Raw genomic sequence first — 25,525 nt, 5'->3', positions numbered from 1 at the left:
AGCCTCATGTCTTCTTGGTCCACTTCTGTCCTTCACATTACCCACTTGGCCTCTCAGTATATTTGAGTTTGTCGGCCTTATCAGAGAAAGAAGGAAGAAGGTTACAAAAATGGTGACTGTAATTACTGCATTGATTATATGTGGTATTTGTTACACAAGGTCATGGACTTAATTTGCTCAATGTTTATTTAAAAATAGGCTCTTAGGGTTCAAATTTTATATTTCTTATATTCTAATATAGATACTACATCAACAACCTGGCTAAGAAGACTGCTATAGTTACGTAAGGCTGTTTAGTTTTGATTCCATATGACCTTTTTTCAGACCAGCAATTTGGGAACTTCTTGTACACACAGAAATTTAAAATTGTTTTTCTGTCCCTACTCCATGATTTTTCAGTTGTTAGAATTATTTAATTGAATTCTTGGTAATCTTTTGTCCTGTCATGTTGGCTCTGCTTATTACATAATTTTTAATATCAATCTTTAGGATTTTCCCAAAATTGTCTTATAACTAATAAGCCAATAATGAAAAATGGAAGGAAATGCTATAAAGGAGCCTGGAGGTATTTTATAACTCTAGAGATGGAGGGTTCTTGAGAGATCACTAGACAGTGCTCAAAAGAGGAGATGATGCCGTCGAGCAGAGAAGGAACAGAGAAAGAGCAGCGGTTCCGGATGCCCCTGCCCCGTGCAGAAGTCCATGGCGGATGAGCGGTCCAGGCGAACATGGGGGATGCAGCCCTGAAACTGCAGGAACTCATTTATCATCTTGATTTTTAAAAAAATATGTGATTTCTACTGAACCTTAGAGTTGTCATGATTGACTAAACTTAATCTTGTTTGTATGTTGCTTGAAAGGATACTCTTGCATTTATCAAGTACCATTGGCGATGGACACGAGGCAAGTCACTACTGGAATGTATCGACAGCCAGCCCTTCGTAATAGCTTTGCTTTTCATCAGAATGTGGTTAGGCCCTCACTTGTATCACTGAAAGGTAGAACTGAAGGGACTAAATAGAGGGTTTGGATGTCAAAGTGCCATTTTCAGTATTTAAAAAAATTGTTTTAATTAAAGTTGATTTCTAATATCATGTAAGTTTCAGGTATACAGCACATAGATTGTTTTAAATATATATATTTATTGTATATGTGTATTATATATACAGAGAGATTCTTTTTCAGATTCTTTCTCCTTACAGGTTATTACCAAATATTGAGTGTAGTTCCCTGTGCTATACAGTAGGTTCTTGTTGGTTATCTATATTATTTATAAATCCCAGCCTGCTCATTTATCCCTAAATGGCAACCCACTCCAGTGTCCTTGCCTGGAGAACCCCAGGGACGGGGGAGCTGGGGGGCTGCCGTCTGTGGGGGCGCGCAGAGTCGGGCACGACTGAAGTGACTCAGCAGCAGCAGCCCACCCCCCCTTTCCCTTTTGATAACCATTTTGTTTTCCATGTCTGTATGTTATGAATTTTATTAGTATGTATTTTAATATATAAGGAAAACCAAGCATTTACTTGGCTTCATAGTAAGGCTCTACTGACTTCTAAAAACATCTACTCCCTTTGATTTGAGCTATTTTATTAGCTCATTTGTTCCTAGAGTCTGTGTCATAAAAATTAGCAGCACTGATTGACAGATATAATACCTGATTTTAGGCATGGCTAATGAAAGCAGTTATGGGTAAATTGCTGTTTTGTGAATGGAGTATTCAATTTTGTGGTTTGTGTTGAAAAACAAGTGCTATATCATTGATACTCTGAGGTAGAGACCTTTATTTCACAGGTGGGGAAACAAGTGCTCAGAAAGAATAGTTTATCTACTTGTTAGGTCACATAATTAATTGATTGTGGTACACAGGGGCTAGAAGGACATCCTAACAATCTTTGTCCATAAAATGTTATTTAAAAAACCATTAGTGTAATTTTCGTCCTTAAGTATAACAATATAAAGTAAAAGTTTGCATTTACTTTTATGATTCTGGGAACACTTTGTTGCCCTGATGTAAGCCGAGATAATGATATTTCTCAGACAAATTGAAGTTATCTGTGCTCTTTAAGAGTTGAAACTACAAATGCCATTTATTTTCATGTTTATATTTTCCTTATCTACAGGGTTTTCATCACATGTGGCTCATTGCCCTCTCTCCACTTCCCCCTCCGACCCCCCTCCCCTGAGATTGGGAGAGAAAATTATCAGCCAGGCAGCCTTCTTTAATTTATGAAGAAATTATTTTGCCCTCCTTAGAGTTTTAGATATGGTTTGTTGGGTCTCAGTTGTGATAAAAAGTGCAAACTTCAGTGAATGTTTCTAGAGGTCTTCAGAATTCAGGAAATATTAAATAATTTATAATCCCTTAAAAAAGTAGCCAATTCAAAAGCATATTCTGTTGAACTTAAAAACTCTGATGTGTACTACAATACTCAAGAAGCTCTAAGTAGAGGCAAAACTATTATATAAATTAATAAGACAGATAAACAGTGAGATCCTATTGTATAGCATGGGGAATTATATTCAGTATTTTGTAACAAGCCATAATGGGAAAGGATATGAAAAATTACATATATATACACACATATATGTATAGCCTAGTCACCTTGCTTTATGGAAGATATTAACACAACACTGTAAATCAACTATACTTCAATAAAATAAAATAAAAAAGCTCTAACTACTTAAGACAGTTTGGCTGCAAAGAAGACATTGCGTTTTAGTGATTCTAACCATACTAAGATCAAAGAACTGAATCTGCAAAAATAGGATCTCTAAAATAATTAATCAACACATTTTATTAACTCTAATAGAACGAGGCAGCCATCTGTTAAAGAAGTATTGTAGTGGCATCAAAATCCTGGCTAAGCATCCGCTGCTGGTGGGATGTAGACCCTTAGCTCGTTTCTCAGCAGCAGCATCCATGCCCAGTACCCTGGGGAGATAGCGCCGTCTTCAGTTCTAAAGACGCTGAGGTTTCTGTAGTGCAGCGCAGACCTGAAAATAGGTAGTGGCTCTTCACTCACTTCCTCCTTCAGAAATGAAAATGACTTCAAGAAACACTTGTGCTGCAAATTACTCGGAATGAGATATTGGATCCTTGACTGTTGGTCTTTATTTGGAGACCTTTGCCTTACTGTATCATAGAGCCACACTAGAGACCAAGAAAAATGAAAGGAGAAGAAACCATCCCAGAATTATGTAGACAAATTGGAGGCAGTAATCCCCATAATGCCTGTAAATGCTAAATTGAAATATTGTAGGAGGAATTTATGACATGAGCTTAGCCTTTTGTTTTTCTTTTTGAGATCTGTGAGACACATTTTTAAAGGGATAGATGTGGAAAGTTCATAATATTATTTACTTGAAAGAAAACAATTCTTTTTTTACTATAAACCATTAGAAAGAAAGGGAACCTCGGTGTCAGAGAACAGACTTATTTGCACCAGCCTTATCTCTTGAATTTAACTCTTCTGTTTCCTTTTCATTTCTTATAGTTTAACATATCTCTGTTTTGAAAACGCAAAGGGTTTTCTTTTAGAAAATATTTTACATAAAATGATAACTGCTGTGAGCACTTTTAATTGTGTTCACTCCTTCCTCTACCTCAAATAAAACTACACTAAAGATGGATGAAATTAAAATGCCTATAATTATCTTTCCACTTTGTCAGCATGCACATATGTGTGCTTAGGGGAAGAAGAAAACTTTGTGCTTGTTGGAGAGATGTAATAGTGAAAGTGAAATCTTAAAAGCCTTCTGCCTCATCCAAAAAAAAGAACAAAAACCATAAAAAACTAGATGGGACTTTAAAGGAATACCAGTCCTTATTTAAATGTGTATGTACCAATTCTTAACTTGCCATGAAGTATTTCTTCTGCAGAAATGTTTCACTTTAAAAGAAACTCAAGTAACATTTGCTTTTAGAAAATTTAATGCAGGTATTTAAACTCTTCAAGTAGATACCCCAATGGGTTATGAATGTGTCCCCATGACAACAGGTTTTGACAGCCTAGGAGTCAGGATAAATACTTTAGATCCCAGTGAAAGACGGGAGCTGTTGATGGGGGTGACCTCTGACGGCAAGTCAGGCAAGTCATCTTACTATAAACAGAAAGGCGCGGAAAGCCATTGGTCAGAGCCAAGAGTGTTTACTCTCCAGGTCTCCTGCTTAACCTAAATAAATGCACTGTTTCTGGAGCCCAGAGGTTCATGACAGAGCAAGGTGTTTTTAAAGCTACCTGGATGTTGGTTCGAGACTATAAACTCTGCAGACTGTTCTGTAATCCTTGAACCGGGTTTCATTCTGCCCTCACTGGAAAATGGAATTTATTGGCTGTTGAACTTCACACACATGCACGCACACACAAAACTTCCAAATAAAACTGGAATTAGCTTCAGGTTTTTGGACTTTGAATGAGGTAAGTTGTATTTAGCTTTTGATTGAGGCATTATAATTATTGTGTTACGTGGTAAGTCCTTGAAGTGTAGGCAGTTCTATCTCAGCAAATAGTATTAGGTAAAATAAGTTTGGTTTTTTCTCAGTTTTAGCACAAGGATGATAGAAGAAATATGTACATAAAATTTGAGTGAGTAGGTCATTATAGAGAAAATCCATAGTCGGTCCATGCTGAAGCTGTTAAATACCTTTTGTCTTTACTTAATAAAATTCATTAATTTTGAATTTTAGTTCAAAATTAAATTACTACTATAATTTATGTTAATGCTAAGAACAAATGCAGGTGATAAAATAACTGATAATTAACAGATTAGTGCTCCTTAGAAAACTGAAGTAGTTGACTTTGAGGGATTTTTCCCTTTTAATAAGATGCATGATGTAGGATTTTAAAAATTAATACCAGCTAAATGAAAGGTTTTTTTTTTTTCCTGGATAATTTTTGTTTTGAAATCTTGTGCTGAATTGGATCTTTTCATTAGGTTTCAGATGTAGTCATCTCAACAAGCATATTATATTTTCTATGAAAACAAAAATTTTTTTTTCCATTTATGGAACTTTTTTCCCCAAAAACTATGATCCTAAGTTTAATTTTAACTTCATAACAATACCTTAGGTTTCCAACTGGTTTTTACCTTTATGTGAATATGCACTTGAACACTTGCTTTGATTTAAAACCTTGAGGTGCAAGCCTTTGGAATGCTTTGGGTTAAATTACTTTTATATATCCATATATATAAATCTTTTAATCTCATGAAGAAAGATTGTGAATTGGTGGGTTTGCTGCATCACGGAACCAAGCTGTGGGTGCATTGTCCCAGTAAGTGCAGTATCTTAAAGATTTCTTTCATTCAAGACAACTGAGGAAGGGTTTGCTCTATTGGTACTGTTTTATTTTCTTGTGAGAAAAACATAATTCAGGAGGAGAACATGTCTTCTAATTCTAAGTGTCTGTGAAAACTGATTTACTGCCAGAGTTAGATTGTTTAGGGAACCTGTTTGAAGAAAGGGAGGATGAATTATCACAGCCAATAAGTTTTTCAGGTTGGTTTCCAGGGTCTACTGAGCATCAGTCAGCACTGTCCAGTTTCCTCCTTTCCTGACTTGCGGTTACTGTTTTCTGGAATCCCATGTAATTGAATAATGATGTTGCACTGCCTTATTTCACTTTTTGCCTGTTTGTTTGTTCTTTCACCTAACCTTTCTTAAACTACTAAAATATTATCAAACTGACAACAAAAGCAAATATGAATAATCATATGATGTGTTGTGTTATAACTTCTTAGGGAGAGGGGGAGGAGAGGGAAGAAGAGAGGAGAGAGAGAGAAAGAGAGGCCAATTTTTTAAATCCCTTTGATTTCTCCCTTTCCTCCTCGAAGCTCTTTATAAATTATTGTTGTCAGAATTTTTGAAATTGTATGATCTGCCTTTTTGAACTCAGCCACCCGCAGAAGGAAGGTGGTTGTGTGTGTCAAGGGCTGTCTCACATTTTGCTTTGGGGAAATACTATAAACCAATTTTGAAGGTAACACAGCTGTTGGAGAAATACAAAAACCAGATGACTTCATAAGTGTGTATTGAGAAAACCAGGATAAATTGTCTTTAGAACCTGCTCTCAGAAAGCCATTTTAATTGAGGTCAAAGAGGAAAAAATTGTAAGTATATTTCAATTATTTATCCGGTTTACCTGGAATGAGACCTTCACGACAGATAAACCTATCTGTAATTCCTTTACTCTTTAACCCTTGAGTTTAACCACTCTGGGGATCTATTTTACATTGAGACTACAGAGGGTACTTCATTCTTTATGATAACCAAGTATTTAGGACCACAGAAATTTTGAAATAACCTGACTAAATTTCACTTCCCTGTAAAGAATCAACTTGTACACTTAAAAATATTTATAGTAAATTGCTTAGTTTTTACCTGGAGTTACATGGTTAATGGGACTATTTTTTCTGACCACATATTTGTAGTGTGAAATGTGTTTCACATGGAACTGTTTTGTCTTTTGCCCTTAGCTTGCAGGTAATTCAGAATGTTACTTTAATTTGACAGAAGATCTATTAAAATGAAAATCACATAACTTGTGTTTTTTTTAGAGTGTAAATTATGCCACAATCTGTGTTTTATTAACTCTGCTAATGAAGAATTTCATTTTCAGATTAAAACCTGAGGAAAGATGATTTATAGCAATGGTTATGCAAAATAGATTTAATATAAAAGTACTTTAGATTTTGAAACTCAAAATGATGCTTTTGAATTTCAAAATCTAAATATCATTTAAAAACCAAAGTAAAATGCAGTGTGCTACAGATACATTTTTGCTTATTGTGTATAGTTTAATTTTAAAAATAAAGAACTTGATGCCAACACCACAGGATTTTCTCTTTAAAAATTGTTATTTTAATGGAAGATAAACAATTTAAAATTTACAAAACTTGAAAATGTAGCTGTATGTTTATACTTATTAATCAATATGTTGTACCAGAAATATTAATATCATATGCAAATTCATCTTCAGATTAATCTACAGATATATGTTGTTCAATTTAAAATTACCATTAACATTTTATTGTTTACATTCTACCTATCAATTTGTTTTTAAAGACTTTCTCAGTTTTCCTTACCTGTTATTGTGATACCTTTGAGTGCATTAGGTTTTAAAATGTTTGTTGAAAATATTTTTTAAAATGTATATATATATGTATTCAAATTTAAGAGATTTTAACAGAAATTTTTACTAAAATTCAACAATTATATATTAATAAACCAGACTCTCTCTATGTTGATTATTGTTCAAATTGAAAAGGTTAGTTATCAATTGTACCTAGTAGATGAATGATACTCGGTGCACTAGAGTATGTTACACAGTGATTGATATTTATGCTTTAAAACAAATGATAGTTAACCTATGCCTGTGGCCAAATTCTTTTGAAGTTTCATGACTAAGATGAGCTGAATTTGTTAAGTGGTAGAGGACTGTGTTTTCTAGGGACCGGTTGTGCTTGGCAGGTCATGATAAATGGGGAAGTTTTTCTTAACCTTGTGGCCAAAACATTCCAATATCTAAAAAAGGCAAAGAAAACAAAGATATAAAAATCGTTGTTGAAAACATTAGCAAGATTTCTCTGTTTAGGGGAATAAGATCAGTTCATAAGATTATTTTTAAAGCGTTGTTGGTATGAATTCATCAATGTTCACTTGAATGGAGGGAAATCTAAAGACTTTCATATTTAAAATGGGTGGATTTATTCTTTACTGGTTCAGTGAGAACGTGTATAGTAGAGTCAGCAATTCGAATTTAACTGCAGTGGATTCTACCAAATTAACCTTATGCTCACTGAGTATTTAGTTCTTAGTTTAGAATTGCATGTTCTGTTTTCCTTTTTGTTGTTTTAATAGTATCTGTCTTGAGACACCCAAGACTGCAAAGATACATGTTCAAAAGTATAAAAAGACCAATGTATATAGGTAAATATCTCTCAAGAGTTTATAGCACATATTTTTGAGGAAATCATTTTAACACTTGTCTGTTTATATTTATGCTAAGTATTATAGCAATCTAGTCTCATTTCCAGACTTAGGAGGGAACCAACATTCATATAGTTGTAATGTGATATGTTAAGGCATCTTATGGTTCCTTTTGTGGCATTTTAAGTACTGTGTTACTTTTGATATAGTCCCTGGTGGGTAATAATGAAAAAACATACTGTTAGAAAGAGGTTGAAATTTTCCTGAATATATATACAGTATATTTGGAGTTTATGGCAGGTGACAAGAGACTATGGCATAACTAAGGAGAAAATGTACTCCAGAATTTTAAAAGCTCATGTAGTTTGACATTTGATTTAATACATATACACTGTACATGAATAATTATGCTTTGTTTCCCTGAGTCATTGTTACTAAGTTGCTTTTTAAATATATCCAACCTTGCAATGAACTCTCAAATAATTTGAACCCTATTGTGACAGTTGTAGTTGATGAAGAGTTATTGCCTATAGGATTTTTTACCTTTAAAACATAATTCCTCCCCAGTGTGTAATTTTATATAACCTCCCTCCCCCAAACCTGAGTCCTGGAAGGTTCCTGCATTAAAGGCCAGAAATCAAGTAAGATTGCCATGACAGTCCAATACTAGGGGGGTAAAATAATTTCACTTCGGGTTTTTGGGGGTGGATTTGTTTTTATTAACCCTCTAACACTACTATTATAGGTGTATGTGTTTATTTTGTTTACTGTTTCAGCTAATGACAGAATATTCACTTGTATCTTTATATTTTGTCATGAATATCCATTAGAGAATTTTTCTGTAGACTGAAGTAGATACAGACTTCAGGTTATGCAGCAGAGTTCTCTCACTGTTTTTATAAACAAGTGGGAGCTTGGGGTTTTGGAAACCCTTGCTTGGTGTTGCAGGGAGAAGCTCAGGTAAGCAGTGATACAGATACTGAGGAGGAATATCCTAAGACAAGGGAGGAGTAAGGAAACTTCCCTAACCCCATGAGAATTTCAGAAATGTGTGAATTATAGAGTCACAGGATTTTTGTTTCTAAGGAAGAATGACATTTTATAAAAATGGTTTTTATTGGATTATTTAGTGATTAGATTTTTACAAAGTCTGTCTACAAAACTTTCATTTTTTGAACACCATTTGGTGACATGGTATTTACAAAACTTTGCAAAACTTCTCAAATTTGTGTGGACATATTGAAACAGATCTATCTTTTTTAAAGTTCTGTGTGACAAACTTTGTGTTCCAAAGATTTTTTTTTTAATGCTTTTTGTTTTAGAAGTCAAGTACTCCATTGTAACATACCTTTAAAATGTAAAATAAATCTCCCTGAGAAATGTGGAGACATTTTCATTGAAGATGGTTTAGAAGGTGTAAATTTTATCTGTGTGGGGCTAGTAAAGTAGCAATTCTGTGCTGATCTTCTCAATATAAATTGTACTACTTGGATGCCCAAGTAATCATAGGTTATCACATTAAAGGGTATATCCTGTGCTAAATTCTAAAGTAGTATTAACTTGTAAATATTATATTTAAAAAGCAAACATATATTTTCTTTCATTACTCTAAGTAAATAACCATTAGAATAATTTTTGACAAAAGCCTCAGTGCAAAAAACATATATTTACTTGAATATGCCAATTTTTATTACTTTGACTCGATTTTAATTTGTATACCTACTTTTATATTTTTTTAACTATGTTATTGTGTACCTTCTGAAGTAAGATAGAAAAAGACATAGTTTAATTCATATTTATTTAATGCTGTTAATTAGAGAATAGGATGATCTGGGTGGAAACACGTTAAATTCTAGGTTTGGTTCAGCTAATTGAAAAAAATTAAATGTGTTGAAAAGAATCAGCTATCCCATGCCAGAGCAAACGCGGCCCCGAACCATTGCCTGGCCTCTGCCAGTAGGCTGCAGGCACTGAAGCGGGTTGCACAGTGGAGAAAAATAAGAGAGAAAAAAAAAAAAAAAGAATCAGCTAATGGAGATGTATTAAATGAGAGGATAATTTACATTTCTAGAATAAAGCTGCAATAATTAAAAGAAAAACCTTTAAATTCTGATATGTAATTTAAAATTCAAATATGGCCAAATTCTATTAGAAAATATGGAAAAATGGCACATAAAAATTTATATCTCAGTAGGTCTCTCTCTCTATTTTATTAAATCAAAACTTAATGATAACTAAAGTTAGGTTCCCATTCTGCTTTCTCAGCAATAATTTATAATAATTTATCTAACCTAATCATAAAATACATTTTATAAAGTGTGTATTAATACAAAACTCTAGGCATTGATACACTACAGTATTTGTATGCATATTATTTATGAGTCAGATTCACATTTTGTAATATTCACATTTGAAATAGAATCAAAGCTGACAGTTATTGTTGACAGTAATTCTGTATCACTTTTCTGTGTTTACAAACAGTATTTCATGTGATAATCTACAATCAACTTGCATTTAAGAAACAGATTTTATTTTTATATCTATTTTTATCCATTATTTTCCTTAAATAGTAATGCATTCAAGTCTATATTAGATTTCTACATGGTTCAGTGAAGAAATAAAGACTATCATATATGCCACCCATAGTAATTTGTATGTTACTTTTTACACTAGAATACTTTTATCTAAAGTTTTTATTTTGAATTTATAGTTTCAAATTGATCTTTTATTATCACTGTATAGTATGTTCTAAGGCCTTATTGTTAAAGTTCATTTAAAAATAAAATAAAGTTACAAAAGAACTCTCAAAATGTCTTTTTCCATTATTCCATCCTTTACATTTTTTTTATCATTAATGTTTCAGGATTTATAAACAGCAAGATTAAGAACAAAATAATTGGGATAATTGGTTCCAGCTTTTTTAGAAGATGGTGGATTGGATAAAAGAAACTTTTTTTGCAGTTTTTTTTATGAGCTAATTCTGTTTTCCTCAAAAGATTATAAGCCTCTCAAAGTATCTAGTGGCTAGAAAATGTGAAAAATTTCAAGGCAATCTTTATAATTGAACACAATTTTCATAATGCAAAATATCCTAGAAATTATATTTTCTATGTATATTTTCCAGATAGTGAAAGTATTCATTATTTCAATACCAGATCTCACATTCTTTATAATTGTTTAAAAAGTACAGTTTATATTGTTCGTGTTAGCCTAAAGATTTGAAGAATGAATAATTTCATGAAAAAGAAATGTCAATTTTTAAAAAAATTGTCTGGCTAATGTAATGTTGTTGACCAGTCTTTTCTACCTCCTTGTTCTGCTTTGTTTCCTCTTGGCAATCACTGCTGTTGACATTATATTCTTTGCTTATCTGCTTACTTTTTTATTGTCTATCTCCTCAACTAGGATGCATGATCCATGCAGGCACGTTTTGTTGGTCTAAGTCAGTGCTGTTTAACAAAAGTATATTCTGAGCCACTTGTGATTTTAGCTTTGTTAATAAAATAAAAGGAAATGTTTATAACAGAATATACCTAAATTTCATTTCACTTATATATATAATACTGTTATGTTATATGTCAGTATTATATGAATATATTGAAATATTTTCTCTTTTTTAACACACTGAGTCTTTTAAATCTCCTGTGCCTTTTATAGTTACAGCAGATATCAATTTAGACTAACCATATTTCAAGTTCTAAATAGCCACAAGGGGCAACTTTGCTGGACTGTTCAGGTCTAGTTCATCTCCGTGCCTAGAATGGTACCTCGTATACCCCAAGAAATTCAGTAAAGCCTTTTGAATGAATGAACCCTGATGCTTCAGACGTACAACAGCAACAACAGCAAAACAGAGATTGTTTTTTATATTACACTATCTTTGCTCTTGTTAGGATGTTAACGGTGGTGGTGGGCATGAAAGGTATTTGGATAATTTGCTCAAAATTCTATCTCACTTTGCTTATGGACTTCACATGTTACTATTGCTTGGTTAAAAACTGTTTACTTCCATTATCCAATTTAAAAGATTCACTTAATGGTTGGTATATCACAAGAAGTAACTAGTAGGATCTCCTTCAAAAATTTTTCACAGATTGTTAGTTTCAACTCTTAATTTTAAAAAACCTAGTAAAAGCAACTGGCAAATGGAACATAAGAGAGAAAGGCTTGCTATATAGCATTCGGTTCTAATTCTCTGTTAGCTGTGAGACATTGCTAGGTTTTTAACCTGTTTGAGCCTTAGCTTTCTCATTTTTAATAGGAGAATTTCAGGCATCATGCTTGTCTTCATGGATTAAATGGCACATGCGGGTTTGATTCCTAAGTTGGAAAGACCCCTGGAGAAGGAAATGGCAACTCACTCCAGTATTCTTGTCTGGGAAATCCCATGGGTAGACTAAACAACAGCAACAGTAGTCCAATACCAGCTGAAAGAATACTTGCTTGATAGATGGCAGCAATTATCATTAGTATGGTATAATACAAATTGAACTTTTAATACCAAAATATTCTGATCTTCATTTTAAACAATATAGTTTATGTGTTTATGAATTTTAGATTTTTAACATTTACTGGTTAAAAGGCCCTCAGAGATCTGGATTTGAAATTTACTACATAACTTGCTTGCAGATTAATCTTTCTATTTCTCAGTATTGTCGTCTGTGACTTGGGATAAAAATTAGTAACTGCCTAAGCATTGTCCAGCATATAATAAACACTCAAATATTTCAGCTGTGGTTCATTCATTCAAAAATTTCAGCATTTGATATTTGTACCTTCATTACATACTAATAGTTATATCCTTGAAATAGTTAAACAAGACTGTGATCCAAGAAAGGGCAAATGGCATTATTTCATTCTTTTTTTATAGTTGAGTAGTATTCTTTTGTATATATGTACATGTCTTCCTTATCCGTTCATCTGTTGATGGACATTTAGGTTGTTTCATGTTTTGGCTACTGTGAACAGTGCCTCTGCAAACATAAAGGTGCATGCATCTTTTCAATTACATTTTTTTTCTGGGTATATTTCTCAGAGTGAGATTGCAGGATCACATGGTAGTTCTGTTTTTAATTTTCTTCTTGATTGGAGCTCCTGTGGGTCATGATTAATGGCTCTGCATAATCGGGATTTGCAAAATAAGTTTCTTAATAATTTATATAACTTTTGTTCATCAATTCAAAACAAAGATAGAGTTTTGAAGTATTTTAATAAAGTCATAAGTTAACATTTTTGATCTTTGTTATTACCAAAGTTTTTTCAAAGACAGATTAAAAAATCACATCATGTTGTTGTTCAGTGGCTGAGTTGTGTTTGAGTCTTTTTGACTCCATAGACTGCAGCATGTCAGGATTCCCTGTCCTTTACTGTCTCCCAGAGTTTGCTCAGATTCATGTCCATTGAATCAGCAATGGTGTTTATTCAGATCATATTCTCTTTTATACCTTGTTTTAGTCAGTAACAATATGCTGCCATTTTTGTCTTTGAAATGTCTATCAAAAACATTTTCTCAACTCTCCTCATAGCTCCTGTCTTAATTTAGGTCTTCATCATCTCTCATTGAAGACTGAATGATTCACTTACTGAACTAGTATTTGGGGACTGTCTTAATCCATTTGGGCTGCTATAATGAGATACTTCATGTAGTTTATAAACAACAGATATTTGTTCCTCTTAGTTCTGGAGGCTGGAAAGTCCAAGATGGTGGCTCCAGCATGGTTTTATGTGATGACAGCCCACCTCCTGATTCAAAGCCAGTGACTTTTTGTTGTTTCCTCACATGGTAGAAGGGATAGGAAGCTCTGTGGAGTCTCTTTCTTAAGAGCGTTAATAGCATTTGGAAAGCCTTCATTTTAAGTATCTAAGCACCTCTCAAACAGCTCACTTCGTAATTTGGAGGGTTAAGGTTAGGATTTTGCAAATGAATTCTGAAGGAGCACAAACATTCAGACCAAAGCAAGGAGCATCTGTTCAAAGCTAGGGATTAGTGACATACACCATCAATACTGTGTCTGCTTTTGTGGAATGTGTACTTTTTCTCTTGTTCCATTAAACTCTTATCTGTCTTTCAGTCCTCAGCCTGGCCCCTTCTACACTGTCTTATGTACCATCTCTGTTTTTTAAAATCCTTCAGTGGTCTTCATTGTCCAAATATTAAATTCCAAATTCTTCATCATTTATAAGGCCTTAATAATATGATTTCTCTGACAAATCCCATGATGTTGAAGTACCTACCTTTTTCCAGATTTAGTCTTTGAAACCTATGTCCTTTAACACTTTATTGACTGGAGACACATGGGCTTCCCTTGTGGCTCAACTGGTAAAGAATCCGCCTGCAATGCGAGAGACCTGGATTCTATCCCTGGGTTGGGAAGATCCCCTGGAGAAGGGAAAGGCTACCCATTCCAGTAGTCTGGCCTGGAGAATTCCATGGACTGTATAGTCCATGGGGTCGCAAAGAGTTGGACATGACTAAGCACCTTTCACTTTTATTTTTTTCATATTATGGCCATAGGCATTAGTTTCTGCAAAACGGTCAATAACATGTTAAAACTTAGCTCAGAAATCGCATCCTTTGTTGCCATCCTTATCTTCTTTTGGCTGGGGTAGATTGTCCTCTGAATGTGGATAACACTGTATAGACCCTCCTATAGTAGTCATGGTATCCTAAATGTTATTCTTCCCTCATTTGACCATGAACAAATTAATAAAGCCTATAAAAAGAATTACTTTGAAGAGTGTAAAACTCTAAAAATATCTAAAAGAATATATCTACTTCAGTCTTTCCTCACATACTTATTAATCATTGAGTTTCCTTGGTGGCTCAGTGGTAAAGAAGCCACTTGCAGTATAGGAGGTGAGAGATGGGACTTTGACCCCTGGGTCAGGAAGATCCCCTGAAGAAGGGCGTGGCTACCCACTTTAGTATTCTTGCCTCTAAAATTCCATGGAAAGAGGACCCTGTAGGGTTGCAGTCCATAGGGTCACAAAATAGTCAGACATGACTTAGTGACTAAACAACAACCACAATAACTAGGACTGTGCATACTAGATAGTAAGTAATCAGTATTTGTGTACTCTGGTAGTACAATTAATACATTGAGAATAAATTAAAGTAATACTAACTTTCTGGTTAGTTATTTAAATAAAGATGTTTTGTAAAGCCATTGGTATTAAATATTTTTTTAAAAACTTTGTGTTTTTATGTATGGTGTTAGAAAGTGTTCTAGTTTCGTTCTTTTACAAGTGGTTGACCAGTTTTCCCAGTGCCACTTGTTAAAGAGTTTGTCTTTTTTCCATTGTATAGTCTTGCCTCCTTTGTTGAAGATAAGGTGTCTGTAGGTATGTGGATTTATCTCTGGGCTTTCTATTTTGTTCCATTGATCTATATTTCTGTCTTTGTGCCAGTACCTTACTGTCTTGATGACTGTGGCTTTGTAGTAGACCCTGAAGTCAGGCAGGTTGATTCCTCCAGTTCCATTCTTCTTTCTCAAGATTGCTTTGGCTAGTCAAGGTTTTTTGTATTTCCATACAAATTGTGAAATTATTTGTTCTAGTTCTGTGAAGAATACTGTTGGTAGCTTGATAGGGATTGCATTGAATCTATAGATTGCTTTGGGTAGTATACTCATTTTCACAATATTGATTCTTCCAATCCATGAACACAGTATATTTCTCCATCTATTTGTGTCCTCTTTGATTTCTTTCATCAGTGTTTTATAGTAACTACAGGAAGGTTGTCTCATCTAACTCTTGCTTGAGAATGTCTATCTAGTTTGCTTGTGTGATCTGGAGCTTCTTTAATTAGTCCCAAAGTCAAGTTATCATTGTCTTTCAGAAACTAACATTGATTTCAATGTGATTTCTACATATTCATTGGGCAGTTAATATAATTTCTGGTGATGAATTATAGGGAAGAACCAGTGGGAAAGAGGGTTTTAATAGCATATCCTTCCCTTTTAGTTCTTGTTTTTCTTGGAATTGTTCATGGACATAAGACTTTCATGGGTTTCATAGTGGATTTTACAGTTACTTTTTTTTTTAAGAAAGGTGTTCCTTTTTCTTTGTTTTTTTTTAAACTAATTACTCAAAAATATTTCTTCACCGTTCCATCTCATGGTGTTGAGCTCTGTACTGAGAGCATAGAAGATGTTACATAATAGGGTAAGGATGATAATCTCTTTGCTGGTCAGTTTTATTTTCATACTGTATGGATGTATACTCCAGATGCAGAAGAGAGTACTTAATCAAGTTAACCAAGCAAATAATTGATTTCCCTGATTATAAAATATCTAGACCTAGAATTGAAAGCAAAGACACCAATATTTGAAAGTGTAGGCTTTTTTTTTTAACCCATTCTTCTGAGAAGAGGAAGTAAATAAGACTTCATTTCACCAAGAGTCAAGACTTCACTAAGAAAAAAATTGCAACTTTGGAGAACTAATAAGATGTTATACTCCAGATACAACTGTGATGTAAAACGTGGAGTTCAAGAACTTATCTGTATAGAAATCATACGTTAGACTGGCTGGGATGTCATTATTCATAATATTTAACAAAAGGACACTGATAGAAGTTAGCTTTAGAGAACAATAGTGGAAACATCTCTAGGAATACTTGAAAGTATTTGTGAGCTAGAAAGAAAATGCTGTATCTTTAAAATTCAAAACTTTCTCTTAAGAAATGCCACTTGTATCACAACTCACACTCATGTTGTATGTTCACGGTATATATTCAGTAGACATTTTTTCACTTCCAAGCTGTATATTACAAGTTAAAGTGCCTTGGATTCTATAGGCTGCATAAATAGATCATGGGAATGTAAACACCCAGACTATATGACTATATACTTGGTAATATATTTTGTTTACATTCCGTATTAACTAAGAAATTTTTGAAGTGGCCTTTACTTTGCATATAATGTACCCATTAAAGCCATGATAGTCAGACATAGTATCTGTGCTTGAAGTTAAATTGTGAAAGGCAATGGATGTGTGCTTTACCTTATTTTAGAGGATATACCACAGACTTTTGACCAGAATTGGATAGCATATCCTAAAAGTAAAAGTTTTTTTTTTTTTTCTCATTCTTTACCTTGTGTGGGTTAAAAGCCACAAAGTTGAAATATAGTCTGCAAAGTATACTTCAAGTATATATGAGAAGTCTGTGAGCAATGCCGACGCTTAATTGATATGCTGAGAAATATATAAAACATACAGCCACTGGATTGAGAAAATGAAAATTAATATATGAATGGTTTAGCTAACACTTATTCTTTGCCCCCAGAACCTGGTGTTTATTATTGTGCACTTTAGTAGGAGACAGAAGCAGTATCAATTGGAAAAACATTTCCTAGTGAATTGAGAGCAGTATGGCTTTCCAATTCCTAAGTGGGAAACCTGGTTCTTTGGTTTCTTTGTTCCTGCTTAAGCAAGTCCCAAGCTATTTTAACTGAACATTTTACATACTAATGGAGTCTAGGGAAGTGCCTTTGGCAGCTGTTCATGGGATAATAATGAAATACACTATTTAATACTGCATGCTGCTGCTGTAAAATGTGGGGAGTATTTTATAGAGATCCTGGTGAGTAGAGCTGTATCCACTTTAAGTTTAGCAAGTGTGTGAAACTGAATGAGGAAGTTCTTTTTTCATATGAGACTAACTAGTAATCTTTTCTTACAGGTAAAGAAAACGTGCACAGAATCAGATGTTCCCGAACCCCAGAATTCCAGGTACAGTAAAACAGAGGCCAAGACTTCACTAAGAAAAATTGCAGCTTTGGAGAACTCATAAGATGTTATACTCCAGATACAACTGTGATGTTAAACATGGAGTTCAGGAACCTATCTGTATGGAAATCATATATTAGACTGGCAGGGATTTCATTATTCATGATATTTAATAAAAGGGCACTGACGAAAATTAGCTTTAAAGAACAATAGTGGAAACATCTCTAGGAATACTTGAAAATATATTCCCATAATATTCATTAAGTTCGTCCTCATTTTTCTTTCTATTCTCTTTTTATAATGTATTCACATCTGAAATTTTGCCAGAAACGGAATACCTTTTAAATCTGTGTTTACTGAAAATCTACCTTTTTTTTTTTTCAATCAAATGTTGCTAGCTTTTGAGAATGTCATCAAATTGGAACAACCAAAATTAACTTGGCATTTTCTCTGTGCTTAGTCAGTTTAGGTCGACTCCTTGCGACCCTGTGGACTGTAGCCCACCAGGCTCCTTTGTCCATGGGATTCTCCAAGCAAGAATACTGGAGTGGGTTGCCATACCCTCCTCCAGGGGATCTTCCCAACCCAGGGATCGAACCAGGTCTCCCACATTGCAGGCAAACTCTTTACCACCTGAGCCACCAGGGAAGCCCAAGAATATTGGAGTGGATAGTCTGTCCCTTCTCTAGGGGATCTTCTTGACCCAGGAATTGAACTGGGGTCTCCTGCATTGGAGGCAGATTCTTTACCAGCAGAGCTATCAGGGAAGCCCTGATATTCTTTTAATGCTTTATAAAGCCTGAAGAAATGATGAATTAAAGTGTCAGACCACTACCTACAGGGCTTTGGCACCATTTAGTTGTTTGTGCCTGGACCACCTGCACAACAGACATTTTTAGGCCTATACATTTTTGCCGCTTTTATTTAAAAATCCAGGCCTCAATTTTAGTAAAAGTATTTTAAATACTGTTGCAATAGTAATCAGGTGGCGCTAGTGGTAAAGAATTCACCTGCCGGTGTCAGAGACACAAGAGATTCAGGTTTGATCCCTGGGTCAGGAAGATCCCCTGAAAGAGGGCATGGCAACCCACTCCAGTATTCTTGCTTGGAAAATTCCACGGACAGAGGAGGGCAGGCTATAGTCCATGGGGTCACAAAGAGTTGAACATGACTGAACATGCATACACACACACCCTTCATAAGGTAATATTGGGTTGACCAAAAAGTCTGTTCAGGTCTTTCATACTATCACAGAAAAACCTGAGTGAAATTTTTGGCCAACCTAATATTAATGGTATAACTCAACTTATTGCATTAACAAATCTGTGTTTAATGATGAGGTGAATCTAGTTTATTTTGTCCTACTCACTCCAGCCTATGATGTATATAGTGATTTTCTTGGTACAGTAAAACACTACAGATCTAGGTAAAATGTTAATGACCACCATATTTTCCCTTTAGAAAGCAAGTATATATTATATACAGTCCATCTACAGTTTGAGTAAATCTTTGTTCTTATGTAATATGATATTCCTGTAATTAATTCCTATATATATTAGGGATAGATAGTGAAATGATTTTATGTGTTTTTTTATTTTGAATCATCAAAAGTATTAATATATGATATGATATAGGATTTTTAACATTTGATCTTTGTCTTTTGTGATTAGGTATCAACATAGAACCAAATAGTTTTAGTTTGTCAGAACATTCGGAAATGGGTGAACTATTAAATTTTTTCTGACACAGTAGAGTAATTCCAGGACATATGGGGAGAGGAAACTCAAGCCCTGTTGCTTCTGGATATTTCCTTCCTGACCGTTTTGCTGACGTCTGTGAGAAACCCACGTATGACTTGTTATTTAGCGAATTAGATAGTCTTTTCAAGCTGCTGGTCTTGATGGGTAGTAGGGAAAACAGAACAACATAATTATTATTTTTATTAATACTGTATGTCAATTTTTTTTATTTTTGAGGCCACTCAAGAGTTTTGAACAAATAGTGCTATACTTTAGTAGATTTTAAACAAGCAAAAAGTCACTAAGCTCATTCAGTGTTTACACTTTATATCAATAAGTTCGAGAAGAGAGAGTTCAGATCTCAATATATTTAAACCTGAAACTAGATCATTCTTTTATCTAGGCAATCCCAGACCATATAGCCTTAAAAATGCAATTTTACATTTACAGTAAATATGTTTAATAGATTATTTTAAATACATTTTATTATATATTACTATACAATATATATTAATTGAAAAATATCTTGACTTCTTATAAACTGCTATTTAGTTGCCATTGGATTAGCTGCTTGTAAAAGTTTTCTAGTCTGCAATATATGGATCCTTTCCATGTATGCATGGTCAGTTGTGCCTGACTCTTTGTGACCCGCATGGGCTGTAGCCCACCAGACTCCTCTGTCCATAGGTTTTTTCCAGGCAAGATATTGGAGTGGGTTGCCATTTCCTCCTCTGGGGGGTCTTCCTGACCCAGGGATCAAACCTGTGTCTCCTGCATTGGCACCTGGATTCTTCAACACTGCACCACCTAAGGCAAATCAATTTCTAAGGACACTAAAGCTTAGTGACATAAAAAATAAACAAATAAAACAAATCTTATTTATAAAAACCCAAGATGGAAAGGCCTTCAAGAAAACCTGGAATTGTTTATTGGTTCAGCATTGCCCAAACATTTTAATAACATCTGGTCCTTTCTCCTAACTTCTGGTGCAAAAGACAACCTCCACACCTTCACAATGTCAAGGAACAAAAAGAGATGGCTATTCTTGGATTCTCTGTTTACTCACAGATGTTAGATCTGGGAGTGCCATAATGGCATTATTTAGTGCAGTAATGGAACACCAGATAGAGAATAAAGAAGAGCTAAAGAACATCGTGCACAGAAAGGATACAATAACTTCCAAACAGTCAACAAGTCAACGGAGGCCAAATATAGTATTCAGTATATGCATGTACTGAGATTCAGTTTTTATGAACAACCAAAAAAAACTATATAAAAATGCTTTTATTATAGACACTGGAGAGCATTACTTTAGCGTATACATGTACGGGTACATTCTTTTTGCTTATTAAGAACCACAGACATTCATATTTTCTCTCCCCCTAACTCCTTCCCTTCCCTGTCTGTGTGAGAGAGAGAAAGAGGGAGAGAGAGAGAGATTTAAGGCCTGGGGCTAAGTAACTCTATTCTAAACATAAAGGACTGAGCTCAAAATGAAATACTGTATCAGCACAAAATGCTTGGGGGCTGGAGCCCCACTGCCTTATAAAATGCTCCCTGTCTTGGAACCTAAAGCTAATATCATTCATTTATTTAGCTAGCTTTATAGTGTGTTGGTTTTGGATTTGAAAAGATTAGAATACATGCAGATGGAAAGTGTTTTTACAGTAGGGAAGTAATTAAATTGGGCGTGGAGACTTTGTCAGGGAAATTCTTGGAGTGACATATGTGTATCAGCAAATTCTTTGTCTTGCTTGGCCTTAATTCCTCTTTTGGAAAGAGACTCTTGAGCTGCAGATGTGACTAGTAGATTAGTAAAAAGAGAGTTTACAAACCCATGCAGTATCAGGAAGGTAAAATGTCCTCTTAGAAATAACATTATGTATATATACTGGAAGCCAGATGTCCATATTTGTTCAGTTTTATAATACTGTATTGAACCTGATGGTACATGGAAAGCGATAGAATGTGCTTCATAGAAAAACTGACATTCCTTAAATGTACTTTTTTTTTTCACTTTCCTCTGTGTCATAACAATGTTGAGAATGTAGTGTTGTTGGCCTTTGTTCCTAAAACTCATGTTAACCTTAAAATGGGTACATGAGAAAACTAAAAGTTTTATTTCTCATGCTTTATCTTACCCTAAAATTAAGTCTTATTACATCTTAAAACAAAATCTGATTTGTCGTTTTTATGTTGATTTTTTTCCTATGTTCATGGTGACTTTTTGCAGATTTGTGTCTTACATGAGCCATCCCTAAAAATACATGGTTTTGTTTAATTTTAATGTAATAGATATCACCTAGATGAATGAAGTTAGAAGGTTCTATGAGCTTCACCTGCTTTTTAGCTCTTCTACCTTTCATTTGTCATATGAGGTGAAGTAATTTATTTCATTCTTGGCAAATATCTTAGAGTGCCTATATGTTAAAATAGTTTCCATAATACCCAAATGATATGTCTGTTGAACTTCTGTTTCTCTTCACTTTTTCCATTTTGGGTTCTAAGTAGTAGAGCATTTTCACCAAGAAAAGATTAAGAACTTAGAAAGGAAATAAAACTCAAATCAGGCAATTTTGTTATGTACTTGTTTTGTTAATTAAGGAATACATGGAAGTAAAAATTTTGGTGAAGTTGAGCTCTGAAGTGACTTCTAGGAATTATACCAATTCTTTTCTTATTTTTGCTCTCAATGTGGCTACAGTATTGCCAGTAGATTATAGTAAAGAGATCTAAAGGAGAATATTAAAGTATATACATAGGAAGTACTTATGGTATGGATAGCTAAGATGATAGTTTTTGCACATGGTGAATGACAGAGGACTCTGTGTATAATGGGGAGGGTTCCCTAGTCAATACTAACTACAATTATTAAGGGAAAGGCAGAACAACTCTCCAGCTTTCAACAAAGCTTTGGAATTAGTCTCAGTTTAATATCATAATATTTAAGTGAACCTCAGGAAGTTTAGCTATTCAATGTCTATGTTTTAATAGCTTAAAAACTGCAACTAATTCATCTTATGTAAATAGTTATGATTTGACAATGTTATGTTTAAGGTATTAAGTTATACATGATTATTTTCTAGTAAAATAATTATTGCACTAATTCCAGAAGTCTGAAATGTTTATCTGTATATAATTGCCTGTCAAAAAAATTAAATGTTATATTGTTTTCATAGCAGTGAAAGCTGAGGGCTCCTTGCTGAAAACTCACATTGTATTTCACTGTGTCAAATCAGAGGGGCACCTAGCCTAATATCCTGTCTCCAAGAAGCATCAAAAATTATTAATACCAGGTTGCATTTCCTCAAATTTTCATAATGTAGTTCCAGTAAACTTAGATTCTTACAGTAAGACAACTGGCTGTATAGTTCATGGAATTATTTAACCATTTCTTGGATTTAGTGACATTATTGACTGTCTTCAGATCTTGAGGTTCTATTCTTGATCGTTTTTTGCTTTTCCTTCCATTTCATTTTTTTTTAACATACAGTCTCTGTTGAGAACTCCTGATGTAGCCCAGTGTCTGGAGTGCTCGGGCCAATTCCTGTTACTCTGATCTCAGTGTCAATCAGGCTGCCTCTGTCAGAAGATCCACATTTACAGACGCCAAGCTTCTCCTTCCAGAGGCTGGGTCACTTCTTCCCTTCTTTCGCTAGAACCCCCTGCCCCAGCCTTGCTCACCTACTGAATCTCAACTCATCCTTCTGGTGTTCCTCTCTGAACTGCTGCTTTCTTAGGGAGAGCTTTGCTGGCCAGCCGGCTACCTCTGGTCCCGCTGTCACAGAGCCTCAAGGCCTCATCTGCTTCTCCTTCGGGGTAGCCTCATTTGATTAATGCCTGCTTCATGCACTACACGATAAACTCCACAGAGTGAGGCTCATCTCTGCTTTCTTTTGCTCCCCATTGTAAACTAGGGCACAGTGCAGGGCCTGCCGTGTAGCAGATCTTCAATACATATCTGTTAAGTGAATGTGCTCGGTGCTCAGTCGTGTCTGACTCTGCAGCCTCATGGACTGTAACCCACCAGGCTCCTCTGTCCTTGGGATTTCCCAGGCAAGAATACTGGAGGGGGTTGCTATTTCCTACTCTGGGGGATCTTCCCAACCCAGGGATTGAATCCTCATCTCTTGTGTCTCCTGTATTGGCAGGCGAATTTCTTTACCACTAGCACCCCCTGGATAACTTCCAAATATACACAGCCAGCATGCAGTCTCTCCCGGGAGAGATACAAACTCCTGATGTGATTTTATTAGGGATTTCTCTCAGCCGTCTCAGACTCCCTTTGAAGAGTCGTAATGTTTACTTTTCCTCCCCCAGCATCTTTTCTGTCCAGTGATAATGCTCTCAGTTTCCTGCCTCAGAACTTCGGAGTAAGCCTTCTTTCTTTCTTTCCTTTCCCAAATTCTGTTGGTCATCAAACTGTATATAATTTTCCTCTGTTGTGTTTTGAATCACTTTTCCCTGCCCCTGCCCCTGACCACTGCCACTATGAAAGTTCAAGCTTCTATCACCTCACCTCTGAGCTAACACAGCAAATCCTCTGTGGCTTCTCTGGATGTCAACATTGCCTTTCTAGTCTGTGGGATTTTTGGACAAGCCTTTCTTAAATAATGCACTTTCCGTATGGCATTAGTCATTAATCTGACAGTATTTAGTAGATATTCAGAGTATACATAGAAGCATGAACAAGTAACCTTCAAAGTGAAATTGTGGGCAAGATGTTAAAATAAGGACATATACTATTCATGCCTATTTGCTGTCCATAAGATGTCAAGGATTACCTGGGCTACCTGTTACTCACTTTCCTGGTGCCTTCATTCTGGTGTGTTAGATATTCATTGATTCCACTTAATTTTCATCCTTTAGGTCCAGATTGACAGATGAGTACATGAAATTCCAGAAAAACAAAAAAGTATATGCCAGTTGCTTAGGTACCCTGATTTTCAGTTCCTTCTGTCTCAGTTTCCTGCATGGACATTAGACTGAAGGTGCTCTTAGTGTGCTGGGCAGTTACCCGCCAGCATCTGTGTAGGACAGGACTTTGTGTTCGTTCTGCAGATGAGCTCATTTCACTGAGGAATGGTTGAGAATGGGGCACCAGAGTATAGCCTGAGTGCTGGACACTGTGGGCTAACGTGGTTAGGGAGAGTCGAATGGAAGATTTAGGGCAACAGCTGGGTATCAGAGGAAAGATTAGATTCGAAGAAATGGGGGAAAGAGAAACCACAGTAAGGTTAAGAGGGAGGGAAAGAACTAGAAACTGAAATGAAAGATATCTTTTATGGACAGTGGGTGACTAGTCTTAATTTGATTTGGGCGGAGAAATAGTTGATGAGATTGGAAAATAGGTAAATTTGCATAGAGTGTGGTTGGCTTGGATTCATAGTTATTTTAGTTAGGACCTTTATTAGTTGTAGCTATTAGTGTGAACCAGTTTAAGTAGACAAGGGGAGGTTTTTGGTTTTTTGCTGTGATTTTAAACAGGAGTATAGTATCTTAGATAAACTGAGAAGATAGGGCTCGCCGGACCTCATAAGGTCTGGGAACCAGGGACTGACTTTCTGTTTATCTCTTATCCACTGTGTCCTCACTGCTTGGCACCTTAAATGTCTTTCTCTCTATTTATGCCCATTGCCTGCTCAGTCTTATTTTTGCTCCTGGACTTATAGGAGGAAAATATTCATGTGACACTGCTTCTTTCTGATTTTTAAATTTTTACCTCTGTAGGTACCCATATAATAAAATCTCTCCTTTTCTTTATTTCTCTTCCAAATTTCTAGGAAAGAGAGTGATACCTGAGTGGCTTTCCAGAGCCACCTCTGGGAGCGTATGATCAGTGGTGAGAACAACTTCCAAGGAAAGGATGCTGAGCAGATAACTGATCAAGTGCCCTCAGCTTTCTACCTCTTCCCTGCCCACCTACTTCATCCAGCACCCTTGCCCCAAGTCCTTCATTTTAATCCAGCATGTATGATTTCTCTGATTACATATAACTCACTGGTTATCTATTTCACTAGTATGGAGATTTGGAGCACGATATTTTATCAGACATCTACAAACTATGATCTGCAAAGCAGAGATGTCTTAAGAGAACATTAAGTGGAATGGCAACCAGACTTCAAAGTAAG

General features: G+C 35.1%; 1 protein-coding gene and 1 pseudogene across 11 annotated transcripts in view; both read left to right on the top strand.

Moving 5' to 3' along the window:
- Nucleotides 1–25,525, top strand: part of EYA4 (EYA transcriptional coactivator and phosphatase 4) — a 299,810-nt gene that overhangs the window by 134,421 nt on the left and 139,864 nt on the right. For all 11 annotated transcript variants that reach the window (XM_065931318.1, XM_065931327.1, XM_065931326.1 and 8 more), the window contains exon 3: nt 17,609–17,658. In XM_065931318.1, the coding sequence (XP_065787390.1) occupies nt 17,609–17,658 (50 nt within the window). The remainder of the gene's footprint in view (nt 1–17,608; nt 17,659–25,525) is intronic.
- On the top strand, nt 9,815–9,917 carry LOC136165827 (small nucleolar RNA SNORA42/SNORA80 family; annotated as a pseudogene).

The sequence above is a fragment of the Muntiacus reevesi genome, chromosome 3 (assembly GCF_963930625.1).
Source record: "Muntiacus reevesi chromosome 3, mMunRee1.1, whole genome shotgun sequence".
Taxonomy (NCBI): Eukaryota; Metazoa; Chordata; class Mammalia; order Artiodactyla; family Cervidae; genus Muntiacus; species Muntiacus reevesi.
The sequence above is the reverse complement of the archived record's forward strand: the minus strand, read 5'-3'. Positions and strand labels throughout refer to the sequence as shown.